The sequence below is a fragment of the Pseudophryne corroboree genome, chromosome 1, assembly GCF_028390025.1.
Source record: "Pseudophryne corroboree isolate aPseCor3 chromosome 1, aPseCor3.hap2, whole genome shotgun sequence".
NCBI lineage: Eukaryota > Metazoa > Chordata > Amphibia > Anura > Myobatrachidae > Pseudophryne > Pseudophryne corroboree.
In genome coordinates, this window is record NC_086444.1 from 1177432123 (window position 1) to 1177454982 (window position 22860).

A 22860-nucleotide genomic window follows, 5' to 3' on the forward strand; every position below is an offset into this window, starting at 1 on the left:
ATCAGCTCCTAACTGCCATACTACAGGCTGGGTTTAAAAATGACAATTAGGAGCTGATTGGTTGGTACTTTATCACTGTGCAATTTATCACTCCACAAAGGCTTGATAAATCTGGGCCACAGGCTTTGCTTTCACCCTTTTGCCCAGCTCATCCCAAACCATCTCAATGAGGTTGAAGTTTGGAGACCATGCTGGCCATTCTGATTTGAACCCTAACCGGTCTAACATAGGTAGTTCTGACAAAGTGGCCTAATTCAGACCCGATCGTTGTGCAAAATCGCAAGGTGGAAGGTTATCGAACAACTGCGCATGCGTACGGATCATAATGTGCATGCGCGACACCAAACTGTGAAAGAAATCAGCATCTTTTTTTATCGCTAGGCGAACGCAGGTTGATTAACAGGAAGAGGACATTTGGGAGTGGTAACTGGACGTTTTCTGGGAGTGTCAGGAAAAACGCAGGCGTTCCCAAGTGTTTTCGGGGTGGGTGTGTGACGTCAGCTCTGGCCCGATCTGCCTGTTTCTTTCGCACTGTAGGAGTAAGTCCTGGGCTACACACAGACTGGAAAAATCATTCGATGGTGAGTGAGTTGCGAACAGATTTGCAGCTGACCGACGTTTGCAAAGCTATTGGCACAGCGTACGCAGACTTGCACGGGGCAGGTATTCACTCTGTCTGGGCGGTGACTATCCGATCGCAAACCTCTGCAAATTCACAGAGAAGCGATCAGGTCTGAATTAGGCCCATAGACTCAAGGTATGTACTGGGACATTATCTTGTTGTAAGATGAACCCTTCACCAACTAGGTGTAGAGCACAGGGTATAGCAAGGTGCTACAAAATGCTGAGCTAGGCCTTTCGATGAAAATAAAATCACAAAGGGCAAAGAAAAGAAATGGGAAACCTGTTAGTACCTTAAACAGAGGCGGATACTCACATAATACATGGATGTGTCTCTATCTTTAGGTTGTGCTTCAGGAAAATCCCTGATTGATATCAGTTTTGGGCCCATCATATTTCACCTTCTGCCAATCTGTGAATTCTTGGAAGAGATTACTGTGCTGGAAATCAGTGACCTTTGCATGGAGGAATTGGTGAAATGGTGGAATAAAGATACGGATACCTATGACTGGACCCACGCCTTATCACTATTGGCAGAGACAAATGGAAGCAGGTATTGGGTCATATATTTTCATGTTCCACAATTTCCATTGTGATGTTTTCCACTTAACACTAATGCACTATATTATCACTGACACAGTATCACAACCAAAAAGAACAGGACACACAAAAAAATGACTTTCAATTAAAGAATTAAAAACACATACAGGTTATGGCTACAACATGAATTGCCATATTTTAAAACTGATTGCAACCAATCAGATTCTACTTATCATTTATCTAGCACCCTCAAAAGATAATAGTCCGAATCCGATTGGTTGCTATGGTGAATAGCTCCACTTTTGTAAACCCGCACCTTAGTAAATATACCTAAGAGTGAGGCCGTAACATCAGTAGAACCAAAAGTCCACCCAGCTGTTTTCTATATAGTCCAGAGATGGAACTACCATTGGTGCAGCAGGTGCATTGCACAGGGGCCCCTGAGGACTAAGGGGCCCACTGCTGCCCAGACCAGCCATGAGTTATCCCCTGACAGACCATTTTGAGCAATGTCAGATGAATGGACCAGTGCAGAGAGCAGGGTGGGCCACACTGCCTGAGGGGCCTGCCCCTTACCTTAGGGAGACAGGGCTGACCCTGTGTGTGCCGGACTGATAGAGGAGTCCTGCCACCTATCAGTGCTGATGAACACAGCCACTAATTAACAGACAGCTGTACATTTTTTTCTGATTCATTGCTGTACGTGAATTAAAGGCAGCTCTACGTAACAGGGCCTGTCAGAGTCTGCCTGACCGAGTACCAAACTGAAGAAAACACAAGGGTTTTCACAGACAGAGCAGAGACCTCTGTGTTCCTGTCCCCACCAGAGTACTTGCCCCATGTGCTCCGCACCGTGCAGGACATTATGCTTGAACCCCAGTAACACACTGTCTCTCACTGTCACCCTCTGCATCTTCCTGCATTCTGCTGTCACCCTCTGCTTCCCCTTGCGTTCCGTTGTCACCCTCTGCCTTACACTGTCACTATTTGCCTCTCCCTGTCACCCACTGCTGCATGGCATATTGTGTACTTGGGTTGATATATAGTAGTAGGCCATTGCTAATGATATATCACTGGCATATAATTCCACAAAAATGGAGAACAAAAATGTGGAGGGTAAAATAGGGAAAGATCAAGATCCACTTCCACCTCGTGCTGAAGCTGCTGCCACTAGTGATGGCCGATACAATGAAATGCCATCAACGTCGGCTGCAAAGGCCGATGCCCAATGTCATAGTAGATAGCATGTAAAATCAAAAAAAATAAAGCTCAGTAAAATGACCCAAAAATCTAAATCTAAATCGTCTGAGGAGAAGCGCAAACTTGCCAATGTGCCATTTTACGACACGGAGTGGCAAGGAACGGCTGGGGGCCTGGCCTATGTTCATGGCTAGTGGTTCAGCTTCACATGAGGATGGAAGCACTCATCCTCCTGCTAGAAAACTTAAAAGAGTTAAGATGGCAAAAGCACAGCAAAGAACTGTGCGTTCTTCTAAATCACAAATCCCCAAGGAGAGTCCAATTGTCACACAAGTCTGCAGAGGTTCAAAGACCTGCTGGTGAGAAAATAGTCAAGTCAAGCGGAACGTGACCCATCAACAGCTCCTCCTTTACATTCTCCCACGACTGGGGCTGCGAGGAAGAGGCTAAGAATTCCGAGCCCACCCGCTGGTGGTGATGCAGGGCAGTCTGGACCGAGTGCTGACATCTGGTCCGGACTGAAGGACCTACCAACGATTACTGACGTGTCGTCTACTGTCACTGCATATGATTCTGTCACCATTGAAAGAATGGTGGAGGATTATATGAGTGACCGCATCCAAGTAGGCACGTCAGACAGTCCGTACGTATACTGGCAGGAAAAAGAGGCAATTTGGAGGCCCTTGCACAAACTGGCTTTATTTTACCTAAATTGCCCCCCCTCCAGTGTGTACTCCGAAAGAGTGTTTAGTGCAGCCGCTCACCTTGTCAGCAATCGGCGTACGAGGTTACTTCCAGAAAATGTGAAGAAGATGATGTTCATCAAAATGAATTATAATCAATTCCTCCGTGGAGACATTCACCAGCAATTGCCTCCAGAAAGTACACAGGGACCTGAGATGGTGGATTCCAGTGGGGACGAATTAATAATCTGTGAGGAGGGGGATGTACACAGTGAAAGGGGTGAGGAATCGGACGATGAGGAGGAGGTGGACATCTTGCCTCTGTAGAGCCAGTTTGTGCAAGGAGAGATTGATTGCTTCTGGTGGGGGCCCAAACCAACCAGTCATTTCAGTCACAGTTGTGTGGCAGACCCTGTCGCTGAAATGATGGGTTTGTTAAAGTGTGCATGTCCTGTTTATACAACATAAGGGTGGGTGGGAGGGCCCAAGGACAATTCCATCTTGCACCTCTTTATTCTTTCATTTTTCTTTGCATCATGTGCTGTTTGGGAACTATTTTTTAAATCTGCCATCCTGTCTGACACTGCAGTGCCACTCCTAGATGGGCCAGGTGTTTGTGTCGGCCACTTGGGTCGCTTAGCTTAGCCATCCAGCGATCTTGGTGCACCTCTTTTTTTTTTTGCATCATGTGCTGTTTGGGGACTATTTTTTTAAGTGCCATCCTGCCTATCACTGCAGTGCCACTCCTAGATGGTGAAGAGGGTTGGCGCTGAGAGAAATGAAAAATTAGTACTTATCATAAATGTCGGAGTGTGTCGGTCGTACAGGTATTTTTCTTATTCCCCTTTAAATTTTCTTATCCAACAGTTCTTCCAACAAGTTTGTCAATGTAAAAAAATAAAAGAATGGCTATAGGTTAAACACAGATGTATCTTATATCTCTAAAACTATTCATAGATACGGTCTGCTTTCTTCTAGGTTGTGTATATTATGATAGATATACCTGGCTTACATAATTGAATGTGTCATTAAACTCATCAAGGTTTCTTTCTAAAGATGGTTAGGTGAATGTCACAATCAGATATGCTTCTGAAACAAGTGCATACCTCCACTTACACAAAACACAATTGATGGCAGGCCTATCAAGGTATCTTTTATGCCGAGACTATATCCCAATTCAAAATGTACAGGGTCGAACGGCGAAAATTGATCCCTATTATGCGTACCTAACTTACACTTATAAAGTGCGTTCTTCTCCTATAAAGGTATCTTTGTAAAAAGATTCGTACCAGTACTCACGGATGATATCATGTGTTATACGCCCATCAAGGTATCTTTGTCTTCATTCGATTGGATGGAGATTATTAAAAGTGTAACAATGTTTTATTAAAATTACAAACAAAACAAATGCAAATAATATATTGGCTGCAGGAGGCTGCCGTCCGTAGTGGGGATTGGTCAGACCAACTTCATCCAGCACAAAGGGACCGGTACCTTATCTGACTGAATAGTAAAAATACACAAGTGGTCGTACCTTTCCCACAGAACGGGTGGGGCGATGTCCAGCAGGCAATAGTCCTCAGCCAACGCGTTTCGAGTAGGTCACTCTTTGTCAAGGCTGATGGAGGACTGTGTTAATAATGAATTTATAGTGAATGTCCGGGATATGTCCTTACCGACGTCACTTCCGGTTCCGGATGGGCCCGGAAAGACGTGTGCGTAAAACATCTTCTATATCTCCTATTATAAATGAATACATTGGTGGTGAAAGTGGTTTGTGCTTTAAGAAGCGGTGGAGCTTACTGGAGGACCATAAAAAGAAAAGAAAAGTCTTACTGAACCGCCGCGACCGGAAGTGACGAACCGCGGCTTGTGGGTAATGTAGTTTTTAGAACCGGAAGTCTTTGTTTCCATCGCGATTAGGAGCGCCGGCCAGGAACTGATGATCTGTGAATTCTGGGTATTGTAGTTTTTATGTCCCGGAAGTCTTGTGCCGTGATACAGCCTAAGGTATCTTAAACAGGAAGGATTCTGGGATTTGTAGTAGAAATCGGTAGTTTCCCTGGCAACAGTCCCAAAGGGAACTTTCAAGCAGATGTCAGAGTAGATTGGTCCAGAAGTCTTCTGTGTATTTTTTCGTTCATAATTTCCACTAAGGCACTATTTGGGAGATAAGACTAAATTAATGATCATATATTGATGTATTATATTTTAATGTATTAAAAAATCGTTTATATAAACAAAGAAGTTTTATTTCAAAGAAATTAAAAAGGAGAAGATGATATAAAGGTAATTCATGTATGTGGATTCTGATGAGAAGAAGGTGATAGCACATAATATGTGTATATTTATATAAACCATTTGAGCTCAAAATCTTGATTGAGTCCCCTGGGGTTTAGTGTCTTTAACTCAAAAATGGTTCGCATTTCTGTTTTGGCTAATCTGCTTTCCACATTTTTATCTTTCCATGTTGCTCTGATGTGTTTTAAGCCAACGAATCTTTGTATATGATTAATTGAGCAATTATGATGGCTTTTGAAATGATTAGAAAGGTGGTGTGTTTGTAGTCCTTTTTTAATGTTCCTTAAATGTTCGGAAATTCTTATCTTTAATGGTCTCGTTGTCCTTCCTATGTACGCTAGTCCACAGGAGCATTCCACTAAGTATACAACATTTGAAGTGTTGCAGGTGATGAAGTCTGTGATTCTCATAGATTTATTGTTGATCTTGAGTTCAGTATATTTAGAGTTGGAGTCTTTGATGTTACGACAACCTATGCACATACCACACCTGTGGAATCCTTTAGTTCTGATCAAACTCCTTGACGGTAGTGGGAGAGTGCTTTTTACCAAATGATCCTTGAGATTTTTAGACTTGCGGTATATGAATGATGGTTTTTTAGGGATTATCTTGTTCAGAACTGGATCACGTTGGAGGAGGTGCCAGTATTTTCGAAATATTTTTTCCAGTTGTTTGTATTGGGCATCATATTTTGTGATAAATGCCCATTTGAACTTGTCCTTATCTTTCTCATTTTGATTGCCCTCTCTTTCTTTTGGTTGCATCAATGTTTCTCTTTCTTTTTTCTCTGTTTCTTCGATTACTTGGTCCAACATCTCTTCTTTATATCCCTTTTCCATAAAATTATATTTCATTTGTTCCATTTGATCCTTGCAGATTTCTTTCCTGCTACAGTTGCGTTTCACACGTAGGAATTGGCTTTTTGGTACTCCTTTTAGCCAGGTGTTGTGATGTTGACTGTCCGTGGGTATATAGGTATTGACATCTGTTGGTTTGTGGAAAATTTTTGTCTGTATGTTATTGTCTTCTATATACAGGGTGAGATCCAGAAAGTTTATTTGAATTTTACTATATGACAGGGTGAGATTGATGTTGAATTCATTCTCATTGATTGATTTGAAAAATTCCAACAGGGACTCCTCACTGCCTTCCCATAGAAGTAACACGTCATCTATATATCTGTGCCATTTTTTCAACTGGGAGCCCCAAGCTACGCTGCTGTAGATGTTCTTTTCTTCCCAATAATTCATGAATAAATTAGCGTAGCTGGGGGCGAATTTCGTTCCCATAGCGGTTCCCGTGCGTTGTATGTAGAAATCGCCATTGAAAAAGAAATAATTGTTTTCTAAGATAAATCTTATGGCATCAATGATGAATTTCTTTTTTTCTACAGAATAGTCTGACTTGTCCAAGGACCATGTTATTGCTTCCAACCCTTTGGTGTGTTGGATACAAGTGTACAATGATGTTACATCTGCTGAAGCGAGGACGCGATCCGTATTCCATTCGAAATTTCTCAGTTTGTTGAGTGTATCACCTGTGTCCTTCAAGTAGGATTTGTTATTTACTACTAGAGGTTGTAGGAAGGAATCTATGAGCGACGATAGATTTGATGTCAAGCTTTTGGTTCCAGCAATAATGGGTCTTCCGGGTGGATTGTTAAGATCTTTATGAATCTTCGGGAGTATGTATATGCTTGGGGTGGTTGAATCTGGTACATCAATGAAATCATACTCCTCTTTGGAGATTCCTCCTTTTTTCAGATGTTCCTGCATTAGTTGTTCAAAGTTCTCCTTGATTTTATTGCTGGGATCTCCCTTTAGTTTGCCATAAGTTGTGGTATCGGCCAGTTGTCTATAGACCTCTTTGGTGTAATTCTCTTTGTCAAGAATGGCAATTCCACCTCCTTTATCACAGGGCTTAATCACTACTGTCTCATCTTTGGCCAGATTTCGAATCATATCTTTCTCCTTTTTGGTGAGATTTGACTTGGTGCGAATTTTCTTTAGGTGTTCCACTTCATCTAATACTACCTTTGTGAATGTCTCTATAAAATTTCCTTTAATATGTGAAGGATAGAATGTGGATTTCTTTTTCTTCTTTTTCTTAAACCCTTCTTCCTGGTCGGTGTTTTCACTCCTTGTTTCTAGGTGTTCTTCGTTAGATGGTGTTTTCTCTCCCCCTTTTGTTGCAAAAAAATTTTTTAGTGTCATTTTTCGCACGAATTTTTGGATGTCAACAAACTTGTCGAATTCTTCCATGTTTGATGTAGGAGCATATTTTAGGCCTTTCTTCAAGATTTTCTCTTCTTCTTTCGTTAGAACTCTATGGCTTAGATTATATACGGGATTTCTCACCTCTGGGGATTGTGTCTCTATGATTGCAGGTTCCTTGGTTGGTTTCTTCTTCTTTTTCTTCTTCTTTTTCCATTTTGTTCCCCCACGACACCCTCTTTTTTTATTTTTATGTTTATATTTCTTTCTTAATGGTGGCTCTTCTCTAATGGAAGTTCCTATAGGTGACTGCTCGTAGGTGGACTTCCGTTGATCCGATGTGCATTTGATCGTCCGTCCAATAACCATGTCCTTTCTTCTAAAAAAGGGGTTTTTGATACTCGAGTGGTTCTTTCAGTGTCTCTCCTTTCTTGTGTGTGGTGTGTGGATTTCCTATGAGTAGTTCTATGTGATGACCTCCTCTGCAATTTCCTCTGTTCCCTTCTTGAGGAAGATCGTCTGGATCGGTGTCTTGATCTGGATATGGATTGTCGTTGTTTTCTGAATCTGCAGTCTCTATGTCCTCCTGGTCGTTCGTATCTCCGATCTTGGTAGTGCCTTGTTGTTGTCTCACGGTATCTGGACTTGGTGGCCCTTGTTCTTCTATACCTAGTTGGTTCTGGATATTTCTGTTCCCTGGACACATAGTTATGGTATATTCCTTTGGGAATCTGATCTTTGTATCTTGGTTCTTGGTTCCTCCAATCTCTTAAATGTTGGCGTTGATCTTGATCTCTGTCAATTCTTCTTGTTCTTTCAGTATATCTGTTATGTTCTTCATGTCTTCTTTGAATCTGGTCCTCTTTCCATTTGGAATTTGGTGTTGGGTAGTGTGTTCTTAACGGGCTTCTATTTCTAGTTTCCCCATGTGGGCCTCTCTTTCTCTTCTCCTTGATAATTCCAAATTTGTAGTAGTCAAAATCCCGTTGTAATTTCCCTTGTTTCTTTTTAATCAGGAAGTCTGTGTTCTTTTGGATTTTTTCAGTAATTTCTTTTTCCAGTGTGCTGAAAAGAGGTATTTTTTCAAAGGGTTGGATGAGTGTTTTCAAATCAATCAATGAGAATGAATTCAACATCAATCTCACCCTGTCATATAGTAAAATTCAAATAAACTTTCTGGATCTCACCCTGTATATAGAAGACAATAACATACAGACAAAAATTTTCCACAAACCAACAGATGTCAATACCTATATACCCACGGACAGTCAACATCACAACACCTGGCTAAAAGGAGTACCAAAAAGCCAATTCCTACGTGTGAAACGCAACTGTAGCAGGAAAGAAATCTGCAAGGATCAAATGGAACAAATGAAATATAATTTTATGGAAAAGGGATATAAAGAAGAGATGTTGGACCAAGTAATCGAAGAAACAGAGAAAAAAGAAAGAGAAACATTGATGCAACCAAAAGAAAGAGAGGGCAATCAAAATGAGAAAGATAAGGACAAGTTCAAATGGGCATTTATCACAAAATATGATGCCCAATACAAACAACTGGAAAAAATATTTCGAAAACACTGGCACCTCCTCCAACGTGATCCAGTTCTGAACAAGATAATCCCTAAAAAACCTTCATTCATATACCGCAAGTCTAAAAATCTCAAGGATCATTTGGTAAAAAGCACTCTCCCACTACCGTCAAGGAGTTTGATCAGAACTAAAGGATTCCACAGGTGTGGTATGTGCATAGGTTGTCGTAACATCAAAGACTCCAACTCTAAATATACTGAACTCAAGATCAACAATAAATCTATGAGAATCACAGACTTCATCACCTGCAACACTTCAAATGTTGTATACTTAGTGGAATGCTCCTGTGGACTAGCGTACATAGGAAGGACAACGAGACCATTAAAAATAAGAATTTCCGAACATTTAAGGAACATTAAAAAAGGACTACAAACACACCACCTTTCTAATCATTTCAAAAGCCATCATAATTGCTCAATTAATCATATACAAAGATTCGTTGGCTTAAAACACATCAGAGCAACATGGAAAGATAAAAATGTGGAAAGCAGATTAGCCAAAACAGAAATGCGAACCATTTTTGAGTTAAAGACACTAAACCCCAGGGGACTCAATCAAGATTTTGAGCTCAAATGGTTTATATAAATATACACATATTATGTGCTATCACTTTCTTCTCATCAGAATCCACATACATGAATTACCTTTATATCATCTTCTCCTTTTTAATTTCTTTGAAATAAAACTTCTTTGTTTATATAAACGATTTTTTAATACATTAAAATATAATACATCAATATATGATCATTAATTTAGTCTTATCTCCCAAATAGTGCCTTAGTGGAAATTATGAACGAAAAAATACACAGAAGACTTCTGGACCAATCTACTCTGACATCTGCTTGAAAGTTCCCTTTGGGACTGTTGCCAGGGAAACTACCGATTTCTACTACAAATCCCAGAATCCTTCCTGTTTAAGATACCTTAGGCTGTATCACGGCACAAGACTTCCGGGACATAAAAACTACAATACCCAGAATTCACAGATCATCAGTTCCTGGCCGGCGCTCCTAATCGCGATGGAAACAAAGACTTCCGGTTCTAAAAACTACATTACCCACAAGCCGCGGTTCGTCACTTCCGGTCGCGGCGGTTCAGTAAGACTTTTCTTTTCTTTTTATGGTCCTCCAGTAAGCTCCACCGCTTCTTAAAGCACAAACCACTTTCACCACCAATGTATTCATTTATAATAGGAGATATAGAAGATGTTTTACGCACACGTCTTTCCGGGCCCATCCGGAACCGGAAGTGACGTCGGTAAGGACATATCCCGGACATTCACTATAAATTCATTATTAACACAGTCCTCCATCAGCCTTGACAAAGAGTGACCTACTCGAAACGCGTTGGCTGAGGACTATTGTCTGCTGGACATCGCCCCACCCGTTCTGTGGGAAAGGTACGACCACTTGTGTATTTTTACTATTCAGTCAGATAAGGTACCGGTCCCTTTGTGCTGGATGAAGTTGGTCTGACCAATCCCCACTACGGACGGCAGCCTCCTGCAGCCAATATATTATTTGCATTTGTTTTGTTTGTAATTTTAATAAAACATTGTTACACTTTTAATAATCTCCATCCAATCGAATGAAGACAAAGATACCTTGATGGGCGTATAACACATGATATCATCCGTGAGTACTGGTACGAATCTTTTTACAAAGATACCTTTATAGGAGAAGAACGCACTTTATAAGTGTAAGTTAGGTACGCATAATAGGGATCAATTTTTGCCGTTCGACCCTGTACATTTTGAATTGGGATATAGTCTCGGCATAAAAGATACCTTGATAGGCCTGCCATCAATTGTGTTTTGTGTAAGTGGAGGTATGCACTTGTTTCAGAAGCATATCTGATTGTGACATTCACCTAACCATCTTTAGAAAGAAACCTTGATGAGTTTAATGACACATTCAATTATGTAAGCCAGGTATATCTATCATAATATACACAACCTAGAAGAAAGCAGACCGTATCTATGAATAGTTTTAGAGATATAAGATACATCTGTGTTTAACCTATAGCCATTCTTTTATTTTTTTACATTGACAAACTTGTTGGAAGAACTGTTGGATAAGAAAATTTAAAGGGGAATAAGAAAAATACCTGTACGACCGACACACTCCGACATTTATGATAAGTACTAATTTTTCATTTCTCTCAGCGCCAACCCTCTTCACCACTTTTTGCCATTTTACTTCTAGTCCTTTGGATCATCTGGGATAGATCCTGGGTGTAAGTGGGGGGCAGCAGAGATCTGAGCAGGAGCGCCATCAAACTTCTCAATACAACTCCTTTCCACTCCTAGATGGGCCAGGTGTTTGTGTCGGCCACTACACAGCTACCTCATTGCGCCTCTTTTTTTCTTTGCATCATGTGCTGTTTGGGGACTATTTTTTTGAAGTGCCATCCTGTCTGATACTGCAGTGCCACTCTTAGATGGGCCAGGTGTTTGTGTGGGCCACTTGGGTCGCTTAGCTTAGTCACACAGCTACCTCATTGCGACTTTTTTTCTTTGCATCATGTGCTGTTTGGGGACTATTTTTTTGAAGTGCCATCCTGTCTGACACTGCAGTGCCACTCCTAGATGGGCCAGGTGTTTGTGTCAGCCACTTGGGTCGCTTAGCTTAGTCACACAGCTACCTCATTGCGCCTTATTTTTTCTTTGCATCATGTGCTGTTTGGGGACTATGTTTTGAAGTGCTATCCTGTCTGACACGGCAGTGCCACTCCTAGATGGGCCAGGTGTTTGTGTCAGCCACTTGGGTCGCTTAGCTTAGTCACACAGCTACCTCATTGCGCCTCTTTTTTTCTTTGCATCATGTGCTGTTTGGGGACTATTTTTTTTGAAGTGCCATCCTGTCTGACACTGCAGTGCCACTCCTAGATGGGCCAGGTGTTTGTGTCGGTCACTTGGGTCGCTTAGCTTAGTCACACAGCTACCTCATTGCACCTCTTTTTTTCTTTGCATCGTGTGCTGTTTGGGGACTATTTTTTTGAAGTGCCATCCTGTCTGACACTGCAGTGCCACTCCTAGATGGGCCAGGTGTTTGTGTCGGCCACTTGGGTCGCTTAGCTTAGTCACACAGCTACCTCATTGCACCTCTTTTTTTCTTTGCATCATGTGCTGTTTGGGGACTATTTTTTTGAAGTGCCATCCTGTCTGACACTGCAGTGCCACTCCTAGATGGGCCAGGTGTTTGTGTCGGCCACTTGGGTCGCTTAGCTTAGTCACACAGCTACCTCATTGCGCCTCTTTTTTTCTTTGCATCATGTGCTGTTTGGGGACTATTTTTTTGAAGTGCCATCCTGTCTAATACTGCAGTGCCACTCATAGATGGGCCAGGTGTTTGTGTCGGCGCCACTTGGGTCGCTTAGCTTAGTCACACAGCTATCTCTTTGCGACTTTTTTTCTTTGCATCATGTGCTGTTTGGGGACTATTTTTTTGAAGTGCCATCCTGTCTGATACTGCAGTGCCACTCCTAGATGGGCCAGGTGTTTGTGTCGGCCACTTGGGTCGCTTAGCTTAGTCACACAGCTACCTCATTGCGCCTCTTTTTTTCTTTGCATCATGTGCTGTTTGGGGACTATTTTTTTGAAGTGCCATCCTGTCTAATACTGCAGTGCCACTCATAGATGGGCCAGGTGTTTGTGTCGGCCACTTGGGTCGCTTAGCTTAGTCACACAGCTACCTCTTTGCGACTTTTTTTCTTTGCATCATGCGCTGTTTGGGGACTATTTTTTTGAAGTGCCATCCTGTCTGACACTGCAGTGCCACTCCTAGATGGGCCAGGTGTTTGTGTCGGCCACTTGGGTCGCTTAGCTTAGTCACACAGCTACCTCATTGCGCCTCTTTTTTTCTTTGCATCATGTGCTGTTTGGGGACTATTTTTTGGAAGTGCCATCCTGTCTGATACTGCAGTGCCACTCCTAGATGGGCCAGGTGTTTGTGTCGGCCACTTGGGTCGCTTAGCTTAGTCACACAGCTATCTCATCGCGCCTCTTTTTTTCTTTGCATCATGTGCTGTTTGGGGACTATTTTTTGGAAGTGCCATCCTGTCTGATACTGCAGTGCCACTCATAGATGGTTAATCTATATCAAATATAATTCTTATTAATTCTTGCTCATAGTGATATAGCAATTTGCTACAATCTATGAATTGTGACTACATGCAAGTATTTGTAGCTTACTAAAAAATCTGATTTTTTGAGCATCTGTGTTACTCATATCATATAGCAGTGTGACCACATGCAACATCTGCATAGCAATCAAATGTCTGCAGTTCATCAATACCTCTGAATTTAGAATACCCTCTGACATTTATATTACATTTATGCAGTGTGATTACATGCAAAATCTGCACAAGAATTAAAATGCCCATAGCATTTTTTTTCTCATATCATATTGCAATGTGACCATATGCAATATTTGCACAAGAATCAAGCTTTTGCACTTTTGTCAATATCCTTGACAGTTTATATACTCCTTAACTGTTGGAATGTCAGGGCACTCTCTGATACTAAGGCATTTATGGTTATCGATTGGAAGTATTTATATGCAATATTGGTACAAGAACCAAATGACCACAGTTTGTTAGTATCCTTTAGGGATCCTTTTCTTTCTCTCTCTCTCCTGTAATTAAGAAATATACCTTTAACTAGTGGAGAGCACTAAGCTCCGTTTTTTCTGATATATTTACCTCTATGTAGAACTCCATCTGGGCACACTACCAAATCTGGCATCAGTTTAGAGCCCACTGTATATAAAATATATCTCTTTCATGCTCTCTCATCCATTAATTTGGACAGCAGAAGCACTTTGGCAGTCATACTCTCTCATTCAGCAGATTACGGCCATACTCCACAGGATACGCCTGATCTCGTCCGATCTTGGAAGCAAATCTGTGGTAGGCCTGGTCAGTAACTGTGTGGGGGACCAACAGCGAACACCAGGTGCAGTAAACAACCCAGCTGAACAGCAGAAGTAAGACATACCCCTCCTTTTTTTCTTTCTTCAATTACTTTATTTTTCTGTTGATTTAAGTGTGAGTATCTCACTGTATTATTACTAAATATACCGTATACAAATAAATCCTTTGGTTTCCAACATATTTCCATGCAAAACCCATAATACTGTCTTTTGCATACCTTTATTAATCACAATATTGTTTTACCACCGAGTATGTAAATGCATTTATCTTTACATTGTGTTTTCAGACCTTAACTGATTACATAGAGTCTAATAATACACTGCTCACTATTTAATGTGTATGTAAATGCCTTTATCCTCACATCGTGTTTTCAGACTTCTATTGATTGCATAGAGTCGAATAATACACTGTCTAATCGAGTAACAAGCCTTCCCAGCAACACCACTGCCCAGATCTTGCGCAGCAGGTGTCTAAGGACCTTCTAAGGCAACATTTAAAGATCATACTGTCTTGAATCTTTTTTCTTTAAGAAATTGTACAACATTGAGAAACTGAACATAGGTAATAATCCTGAGGGACCATAACTACACCCTGTCTCAAATTATAGACAGTTCTGTCCCAATTAAAATATTAACTATAAATAATTTTCACCCAGGCATTTCTTATATTTATTCCTATATTAGAAGCATTGAGCGATATGCATGAATAATATGCATGAATATATTTGTTCACAAGATTTAATTTTTATTATTGAGTCACTAGATTTTTATTCTATCTATTAAAAGTTATGTTTTAGTGTCTAACATTTTGGACTAAGAGTGCCCCAACAAAGAGTCTCTCTCCCCTCTTTTCCTACCACTCATAGATGGGCCAGGTGTTTGTGTCGGCCACTTGGGTCGCTTAGCTTAGTCACACAGCTACCTCATTGCGACTTTTTTTTTTTTTTTTTGCATCATGTGCTGTTTGGGGACTATTTTTTTTAAGTGCCATCCTGTCTGACACTGCAGTGCCACTCCTAGATGGGCCAGGTGTTTGTGTCGGTCACTTGGGTCGCTTAGCTTAGTCATCCAGCGACCTTGGTGCAAATTTTAGGACTAAAAATAATATTGTGAGGTGTGAGGTGTTCAGAATAGACTGGAAATGAGTGTAAATTATGGTTATTGAGGTTAATAATACTATGGGATCAAAATAACCCCCAAATTCTATGATTTAAGATGTTTTTGAGGGTTTTTTGTAAAAAAAAAAACACCTGAATCCGACAAAAAAATTTCAGGGAGGTTTTGCCAAAACGCGTCCGAATCCAAAACCAAAACACAAAACCCGAAAAATTTCCGGTGCACATCACTACTTGCTAGGGTTTTTTTGCAGCGCCCTGAACAGATAGTCGCCGCCCATAGGGAAGTGTATTTTAGCTGTGCAAGTGTGCGAACGCATGTGTAGCAGAGCTGTACAAACAGATCTTGTGCAGTCTCAGCACAGCCCAGGACTTACTCAGCCGCTGCGATCACTTCAGCCTGGCCGGGATCGGAATTGACGTCAGGAACCCTCCCTGCAAACGCATGGACAAGCCTGTGTTTTTCCAACCACTCCCTGAAAATGGTCAGTTGCCCACCCACAAACGCCCTCTTCCTGTCAATCTCCTTGCGATCGCCTGTGTGAATGGTTTCTTCACACAAACCCATCGCTGAGTGGCAATCCGCTTTGTACCTGTGTGACGCGCCTGCGCATTGCGGTGCATACGCATGCACAGTTCTGACCTGAACGTAGCATTGCGAAAAACACTAGCAAGCGATCAGGTCTGAATTAGGCCCCTTGTGTTGACAGTTGATGATAAATGTGATCCATATTTTCCATATAACGGGCCAGATGCAGAGAATGTCCATTGATGTAGCATGTCTTGTGCGAATACATACTATGCATGCCTAGAATGGGTGTGGTTTCCCATTGGTGCAAGTAGAATTTTTTCTTAGTGGCACTGATAGTAAAAATGGGCGTGGTCACGTGTCATGAGGGGGCGTGGTCACACAAGACTAGGGGAGTGGCTACATGACAACAGGGGCATGGCCACATTATGCCACACACCATAATGCCCCTTACCCATTATGCCAAACACCATAATGCCCATTACACAGTATGCCACACACCGTAATACTTATTACACATTATGCCACACACCATATTGCCCATTACACATTATGCCAGACACCGTTACACCCATTACACATTATGCTACACACTGTAATGCCCATTACACATTATGCCACACACCATAATGCCCATTACACATTATGCCACACACCATAATGCCAATTACACATTATGCCAGACACCCTAAAACCCATTACACATTATGCCACACACCATAATGCCCATTACACATTATGCCACACACCGTAATGCCCATTACACATTATGCCACACACCATAATGCCCATTACACATTATGCCACACACCGTAATGCCTTACATATTATACCACACCACACCATAATGCCTATTACATATTATGCCATACACAGTAATGCCTCTGACACCATTTTATGTCCCACACACAACATGCCCCTTATAAATTATGTGTCAGTGGTGGACTGGTGGTACTATATTTCTTAATGGTACTCTGTACCACCCTGTACCACCCTACTTTCAGCACAGAGTATCACTTGTCAACAGGAATCATGTCTACCCGTATGATATGTTGACTCTCAACAAAACCTAACCATTCCGTCTTTCTCATGTCAACAGTTTGTTGCTGACATTATGATTGTTGGCAGTGGCGGCTGCTGCCCCTGGGCTGCAGTGCTGACCAAATACTGCTGGGGGGAACGTGCCAGCACATATACACATACATGTCAAGCTGTATGTAACATATGTGCTTGCTTCCTTACCCGGGGATCAGCAGCCGCCATAGGCACAGTGCTCAGCCTATCTATTTTCAATAAGCCTGCCCCCAGACTCCTGTGAAACCAGCCAATGGGAGTCTGGGGGCGGGCTAATTGAATATAGGCTGAGCACTGTGTCCCGTGCGTGCTGCGGCATCCACTAATTGTTGGCATGGTTACTGTCGGCCATGTGACCAAATTCCCTCAGAACATTAGGCACATACGTACGCTTACTGTATTTACATGTCTCTGCTACTGATGCAGAACGAGGCAATTCAGAGGTATTCCAAAGTAGCCCAAATAAAGCAATTGTGTAAAAATAATGAAGACGTTTCTCAGCACAATGAACAACTTGTGATTGGTGGGTGGTGAAATCTCTGCTGACAGTGGCCCTCGTTCCGAGTTGATCGCTCGCTGCCGTTTTTCACAGTATAGCAATCAGGCTAAAAGCCGGCTGTTCTGCGCATGCGTACGGGCCGCAGGGCGTACGCGCCAAGTACTTTCACACAAAACTAAGCAATTTTACACAGGGGCGAGCGATGCTTTTCGGTCGCTGTGCTGATCGGTGAGTGATTGACAGGAAGTGGGTGTTTCTGGGCGGAAACAGACCGTTTTCCGGGATTGTGCTAAAAAACGCAGGCGTGTCTGGCTAAAACGCAGGAGTGGCTGGAGAAATGGGGGAGTGGCTGGCCGAACGCAGGGCGTGTTTGTGACGTCAAATCAGGAACCAAACAGTCTGCAGTGATCGCAATCTAGGAGTAGATCTGGAGCTGCTCAGAAACTGCAGGAAAATATTTTCGCGCAATTCTGCTAATCTTTCGTTCGCAATTCTGCTAAGCTAAGATACACTCCCAGAGGGCGGTGGCTTAGCGTTTGCACTGCTGCTAAAAGCAGCTAGCGAGCGAACAACTCAGAATGAGGGCCAGTAATTGGTGCTTTCATCCTTCATAGATTATAGCTTTGTGTGTTTTAGCTTTTTTTTTTTGTTTGTTTGTTTTATTCGAAGCAAGATAGGGAATTGTTTATGCTTTATTAAAGAGTTTTTTGTTTGTTTGTTTTTTAACTTATTCATAACAGCATACTTGCTTACTTTCCCGAAGTTGCGGGAGATTCATGATTTTGCGGGTAGTTCCCCGGACATCTGGAAGAGCAGGTAGATCTCCCACATTCTGCCAGCTTCCTAGAGATAATGACGAGAATTGCGGGGCAATATGGAGGGGAAGGGGGGCTAAACAATGCAAAGCTTGTTATTTCAGCCCTGCCTCCTCCCCGCGAAAACACAAATTACATAATTATCTGTTGTGCGGGCGGGGCCTAATGACATGATAGCCCAGCCCCAACCCCCAATGCGTCCAGGAGAGGAGAAAGCAAAAGTTAGCAAGTGTGCTGTACAGACAATAAATAGAAGATACAAAGGGGGTAATTCCAAGTTGATCGCAGCAGGACATTTTTTAGCAGTTGGGCAAAACCATGGCCCTCATTCCGAGTTGATCGCTCGCAAGGCGAATTTAGCAGAGTTGCTCACGCTAAGCCTACGCCTACTGGGAGTGTATCTTAGCTTCTTAAAATTGCGACCGATGTATTCGCAATATTGCGATTACAAACTACTTAGCAGTTTCAGAGTAGCTTCAGACTTACTCGGCATCTGCGTTCAGTTCAGTGCTTGTCGTTCCTGGTTTGACGTCATAAACACACCCAGTGTTCGCCCAGACACTCCCCCGTTTCTCCGGCCACTCCTGCGTTTTTTCCGGAAACGGTAGCGTTTTTATCCACACGCTCCGAAAACGCTGTGTTTCCGCCCAGTAACACCCATTTCCTGTCAATCACACTACGTTCGCCAGAGCGAAGAAAAAGCCGTGAGTAAAAATACTATCTTCATTGTAAAATTACTTGGCGCAGTCGCAGTGCGAATATTGCGCATGCGTACTAAGCGGAATTTCACTGCGATGCGAAGAAAATTACCGAGCGATCAACTCGGAATGAGGGCCCATGTGCACTGCAGGGGAGGCAGATATAACATGTGCAGAGAGAGTAAGATTTGGGTGTGGTGAGTTCAATCTGCAATCTAAATTGCAGTGTAAAAATAAAGCAGCCAGTATTTACCCTGCACAGAAACAAAATAACCCACCCAAATCTAACTCTCTCTGCACATGTTATATCTGCCCCCCTGCAGTGCACATGGGGGGTAATTCCAAGTTGATCGCAGCAGGAATTTTTTAGCAGTTGGGCAAAACCATGTGCACTGCAGGGGAGGCAGATATAACATGTGCAGAGAGAGTTAGATTTGGGTGGGGTGTGTTCAATCTGCAATCTAAATTGCAGTGTAAAAATAAAGCAGCCAGTATTTACCCTGCACAGAAACAAAATAATCCACCCAAATCTAACTCTCTCTGCACATGTTATATCTGCCTCCCCTGCAGTGCACATGGTTTTGCCCAATTGCTAACTAAATTCCTGCTGCGATCAACTTGGAATTACCCCCATGGTTTTGCCCAACTGCTAAAAAATTTCCTGCTGCGATCAACTTGGAATTACCCCCATGGGTTTGCCCAACTGCTAAAAAAATTCCTGCTGCGATCAATTTGAAATTACCCCCAATATACACCTTTAGTGTAAACTAGATGCATATGCTGATGTTGCATCTTAAGCTCTGCAAGTGGGTAAAAATTACAGATGTGCGGCTCGCACTTTTTGTGTTTTGTGTTTTGGTTTTGGTTCTTATTCCACTTTCGTGTTTTGGTTTTGGCTTGGTTTTGCCAAAACCACCCTTTCGAGTTTTGGTTTTGGATCTTGATGATTTTTGGAAAAGAAACATAAAAACAGCTAAAATCACAGAATTTGGGGGTAATTTTGATCCTACAGTATTACTAACCTCAATAACATTCATATCCACTCATTTCCAGTCTATTCTGAACGGGTGGTCTTCTGTATGCCGGCGGTCGGGCTCCCGGCGCTCAGTATACCGGCGCCGGGAGCCCGACAGCCGCCATACCGACACTTATTTTCCCTCGTGGGGGTCCACGACCCCCATAGAGGGAGAATAAAATAGTGTGGCGCACGTAGCGCGCCACCGTGCCCGTAGCGTGGCGAGCGCAGCGAGCCCGCAAGGGGCTCATTTGCGCTCGCCACACTGTCGGTAAGCCGGCGGTCGGCCTCCCGGCGCCAGTATGCTGGTCGCCGGGAGCCCGACCGCCGGCCAGCCGTAGTGAACCCTTCTGAACACCTCACACCTCACAATATTGCTTTTAGGCCAAAAGGTTGCACCAAGGTGACTGTATGACTAAGCTAAGCGACACAAGTGTGCAGCACAAACACCTGGCCCATCTAGGAGTGGCACTGCAGTGGCAGACAGGATGGCAGATTTAAAAAATAGTCCCCAAACAGCACATGATGCAAAGAAGAAAAAGAGGTGCAATGATGTAGCTGGATGACTAAGCTAAGCGACACAAGTATGCGGCACAAACACCTGGCCCACCTAGGAGTGGCACTGCAGTTATAGACAGGATGGCACTTAAAAAAACTAGTCCCCAAACATCACATGATGCAAATAAGTAAAATAGGTGCAAGATGGAATTGTCCTTGGGCCCTCCCACCCACCGTTATGTTTTATAAACAGGACATGCAAACCTTAACAAACCAATAATTTCAGCGACAAGGTCTGCCACACGACTGTGCCTGAAATGACTGGTTTGTTTGGGTTCCACCAAAAAAGAAGCAATCAATCTCTCCTTGCACAAACTGGCTCTACAGAGGCAAGATGTCGACCTCATCGTCCGATTCCTCACCCCTTTCACTGTGTACATCCTCCTCCTCACAGAGTATTAATTCGTCCCCACTGGAATCCACCATCACAGGTCCCTGTGTACTTTCTGGAGTCAATTGCTGGTAAAGGTCTTCCCGGATGAATTTATAATTCATTTAGATGAACATCATCTTCTCCACATTTAGTGGAAGTAATATCCTACGCTAATCGCTGACAAGGGTACCGGCTGCACTAAACATTCTTTCGGAGTACACACTGGAGGGGGGGGGGACAACTTAGATAAAATAAAGCCAGTTGTGCAAGGGCTTTCAAATTGCCTCTTTTTCCTTCCAGTATACGTACGTACTGTCTGACATGCCTACTTGGATGCTGTCACTCATATAATCCTCCACCATTCTTTCAATGGTGACAGAATCATATGCAGTGACAGTAGACATGTCAGTAATCGTTGGCAGGTCCTTCAGTCCGGACCAGATGTCAGCTTTTGCTCCTGACTGCCCTGCATCAACACCAGCGGGTGGGTTAGGAAATCTTATCCTTTACGTTGCAGCCCCAGTGGCGTGAAAAATTGAAGGACGAGCTGTTGACGGGTCACGTTCCACTTGAGTTGACAATTTTCTCACCAGCAGGTCTTTGCACCTCTGCACACTTGTGTCTGCCGGAAAGAGAGATACAATGTAGGCTTTAAACCTAGGATCGAGCACGGTAGCCAAAATGTAGTGCTCTGACTTCAACAGATTGACCACCCTTGAATCCTGGCAAAGCGAATGAAGGGCTCCATCCACAAGTCCCACATACTTTGCAGAATCACTCTGTCTTAGCTCCTCCTTTAATTTCTCCAGCTGCTTCTGCAAAAGCCTGATGAGGGGAATGACCTGAATCAAGCTGGCAGTGTCTGAACTGACTTCTCGTGTGGCAAGTTCGAAGGGTTGGAGAACCTTGCACAAGACGGAAATCATTCTCCACTGCGCTTGAGTCAGGTGCATTACCCCTCCTTTGCCTATATCGTAGGTGGATGTATAGGCTTGAATGGCCTTTTGCTGCTCCTCCATCCTCTGAAGCACATAGAGTGAAGAATTCCATCTCATTACCACCTCTTGCTTCAGTTGATGGCAGGGCAGGTTCAGGCGTGTTTGCTGGTGCTCCAATCTTCGGCACGCGGAGGTTGAATGCTGAAAGTGGGACGCAATTTTTCGGGCCATCGACAGCATCTCCTGCACACCCATGTCATTTTTCAAAAAATTCTGAACCACCAAATTAATTGTATGTGCAAAACATGGGACGTGCTGGAATTTGCCCAGATGTAATGCACGCACAATATTGGTGACGTTGTCTGATATCACAAATCCCCAGGAGAGTCTAATTGGGGTAAGCTATTGTGTGATGATGTCCCTCAGTTTCTGTAAGAGGTCGTCAGTGGTGTGCCTCTTACAGAAAGCGGTGATACACAGCGTAGCCTGCCTAGGAACGAGTTGGTGTTTGCGAGATGCTGCTACTGGTGCCGCTGCTGTTGTTACTGCGGGAGGCCATACTTCTACCCAGTGGGCTGTCACAGTCATATAGTCCTTAGTCTGCCCTGTTCCACTTGTCCACATGTCCGTGGTTAAGTGGACACTGGATACAACTGCATTTTATAGGACACTGGTGACTCTTTTTCTGACGTCTGTGTACATTCTCGGTATCGCCTGCCTAGAGAAGTGGAACCAAGATGGGATTTGATACCGGGGACACAGTACCTCAAACAATTCTCTAAGTCCCACTGAACTAATGGCGGATACCGGACGCACGTCTAACACCAACATAGCTGTCAAGGCCTCAGTTATCCGCTTTGCAAAAGTATGACTGCTGTGATATTTTATCTTCCTCACAAAGGACTGTTGGACAGTCAATACTGGAAGTAGTACAAGTGGTCTTCTGACTTCCCCTCTGGGATGACGTTCGACTCCCAGCAGCAACAACAGCAGTAGCAGCAACAGCAGGCGTACCACTCAAGGATCCTCCGGAGGAATCCCGGTTAGGAGAGGACTCCTCAGTCTTGACAATGACATGGCCTGCAGGACTACGGATGTTCCTGACTGAGGAGGAAGTTGACGTTGAGGGAGTTGGTGGTGTGGCTTGCAGGAGCTTGGGTACAG

At 43.1% G+C, this 22860-nt stretch overlaps 1 protein-coding gene across 1 annotated transcript in view; it reads left to right on the forward strand.

Moving 5' to 3' along the window:
- The window catches only part of LOC134929634 (indolethylamine N-methyltransferase-like), a 125046-nt gene that overhangs the window by 92481 nt on the left and 9705 nt on the right, over positions 1–22860 (forward strand). Inside the window, exon 2 of the mRNA XM_063925218.1 lies at positions 967–1174. Coding sequence (XP_063781288.1) covers positions 967–1174 — 208 coding nt within the window. The remainder of the gene's footprint in view (positions 1–966; positions 1175–22860) is intronic.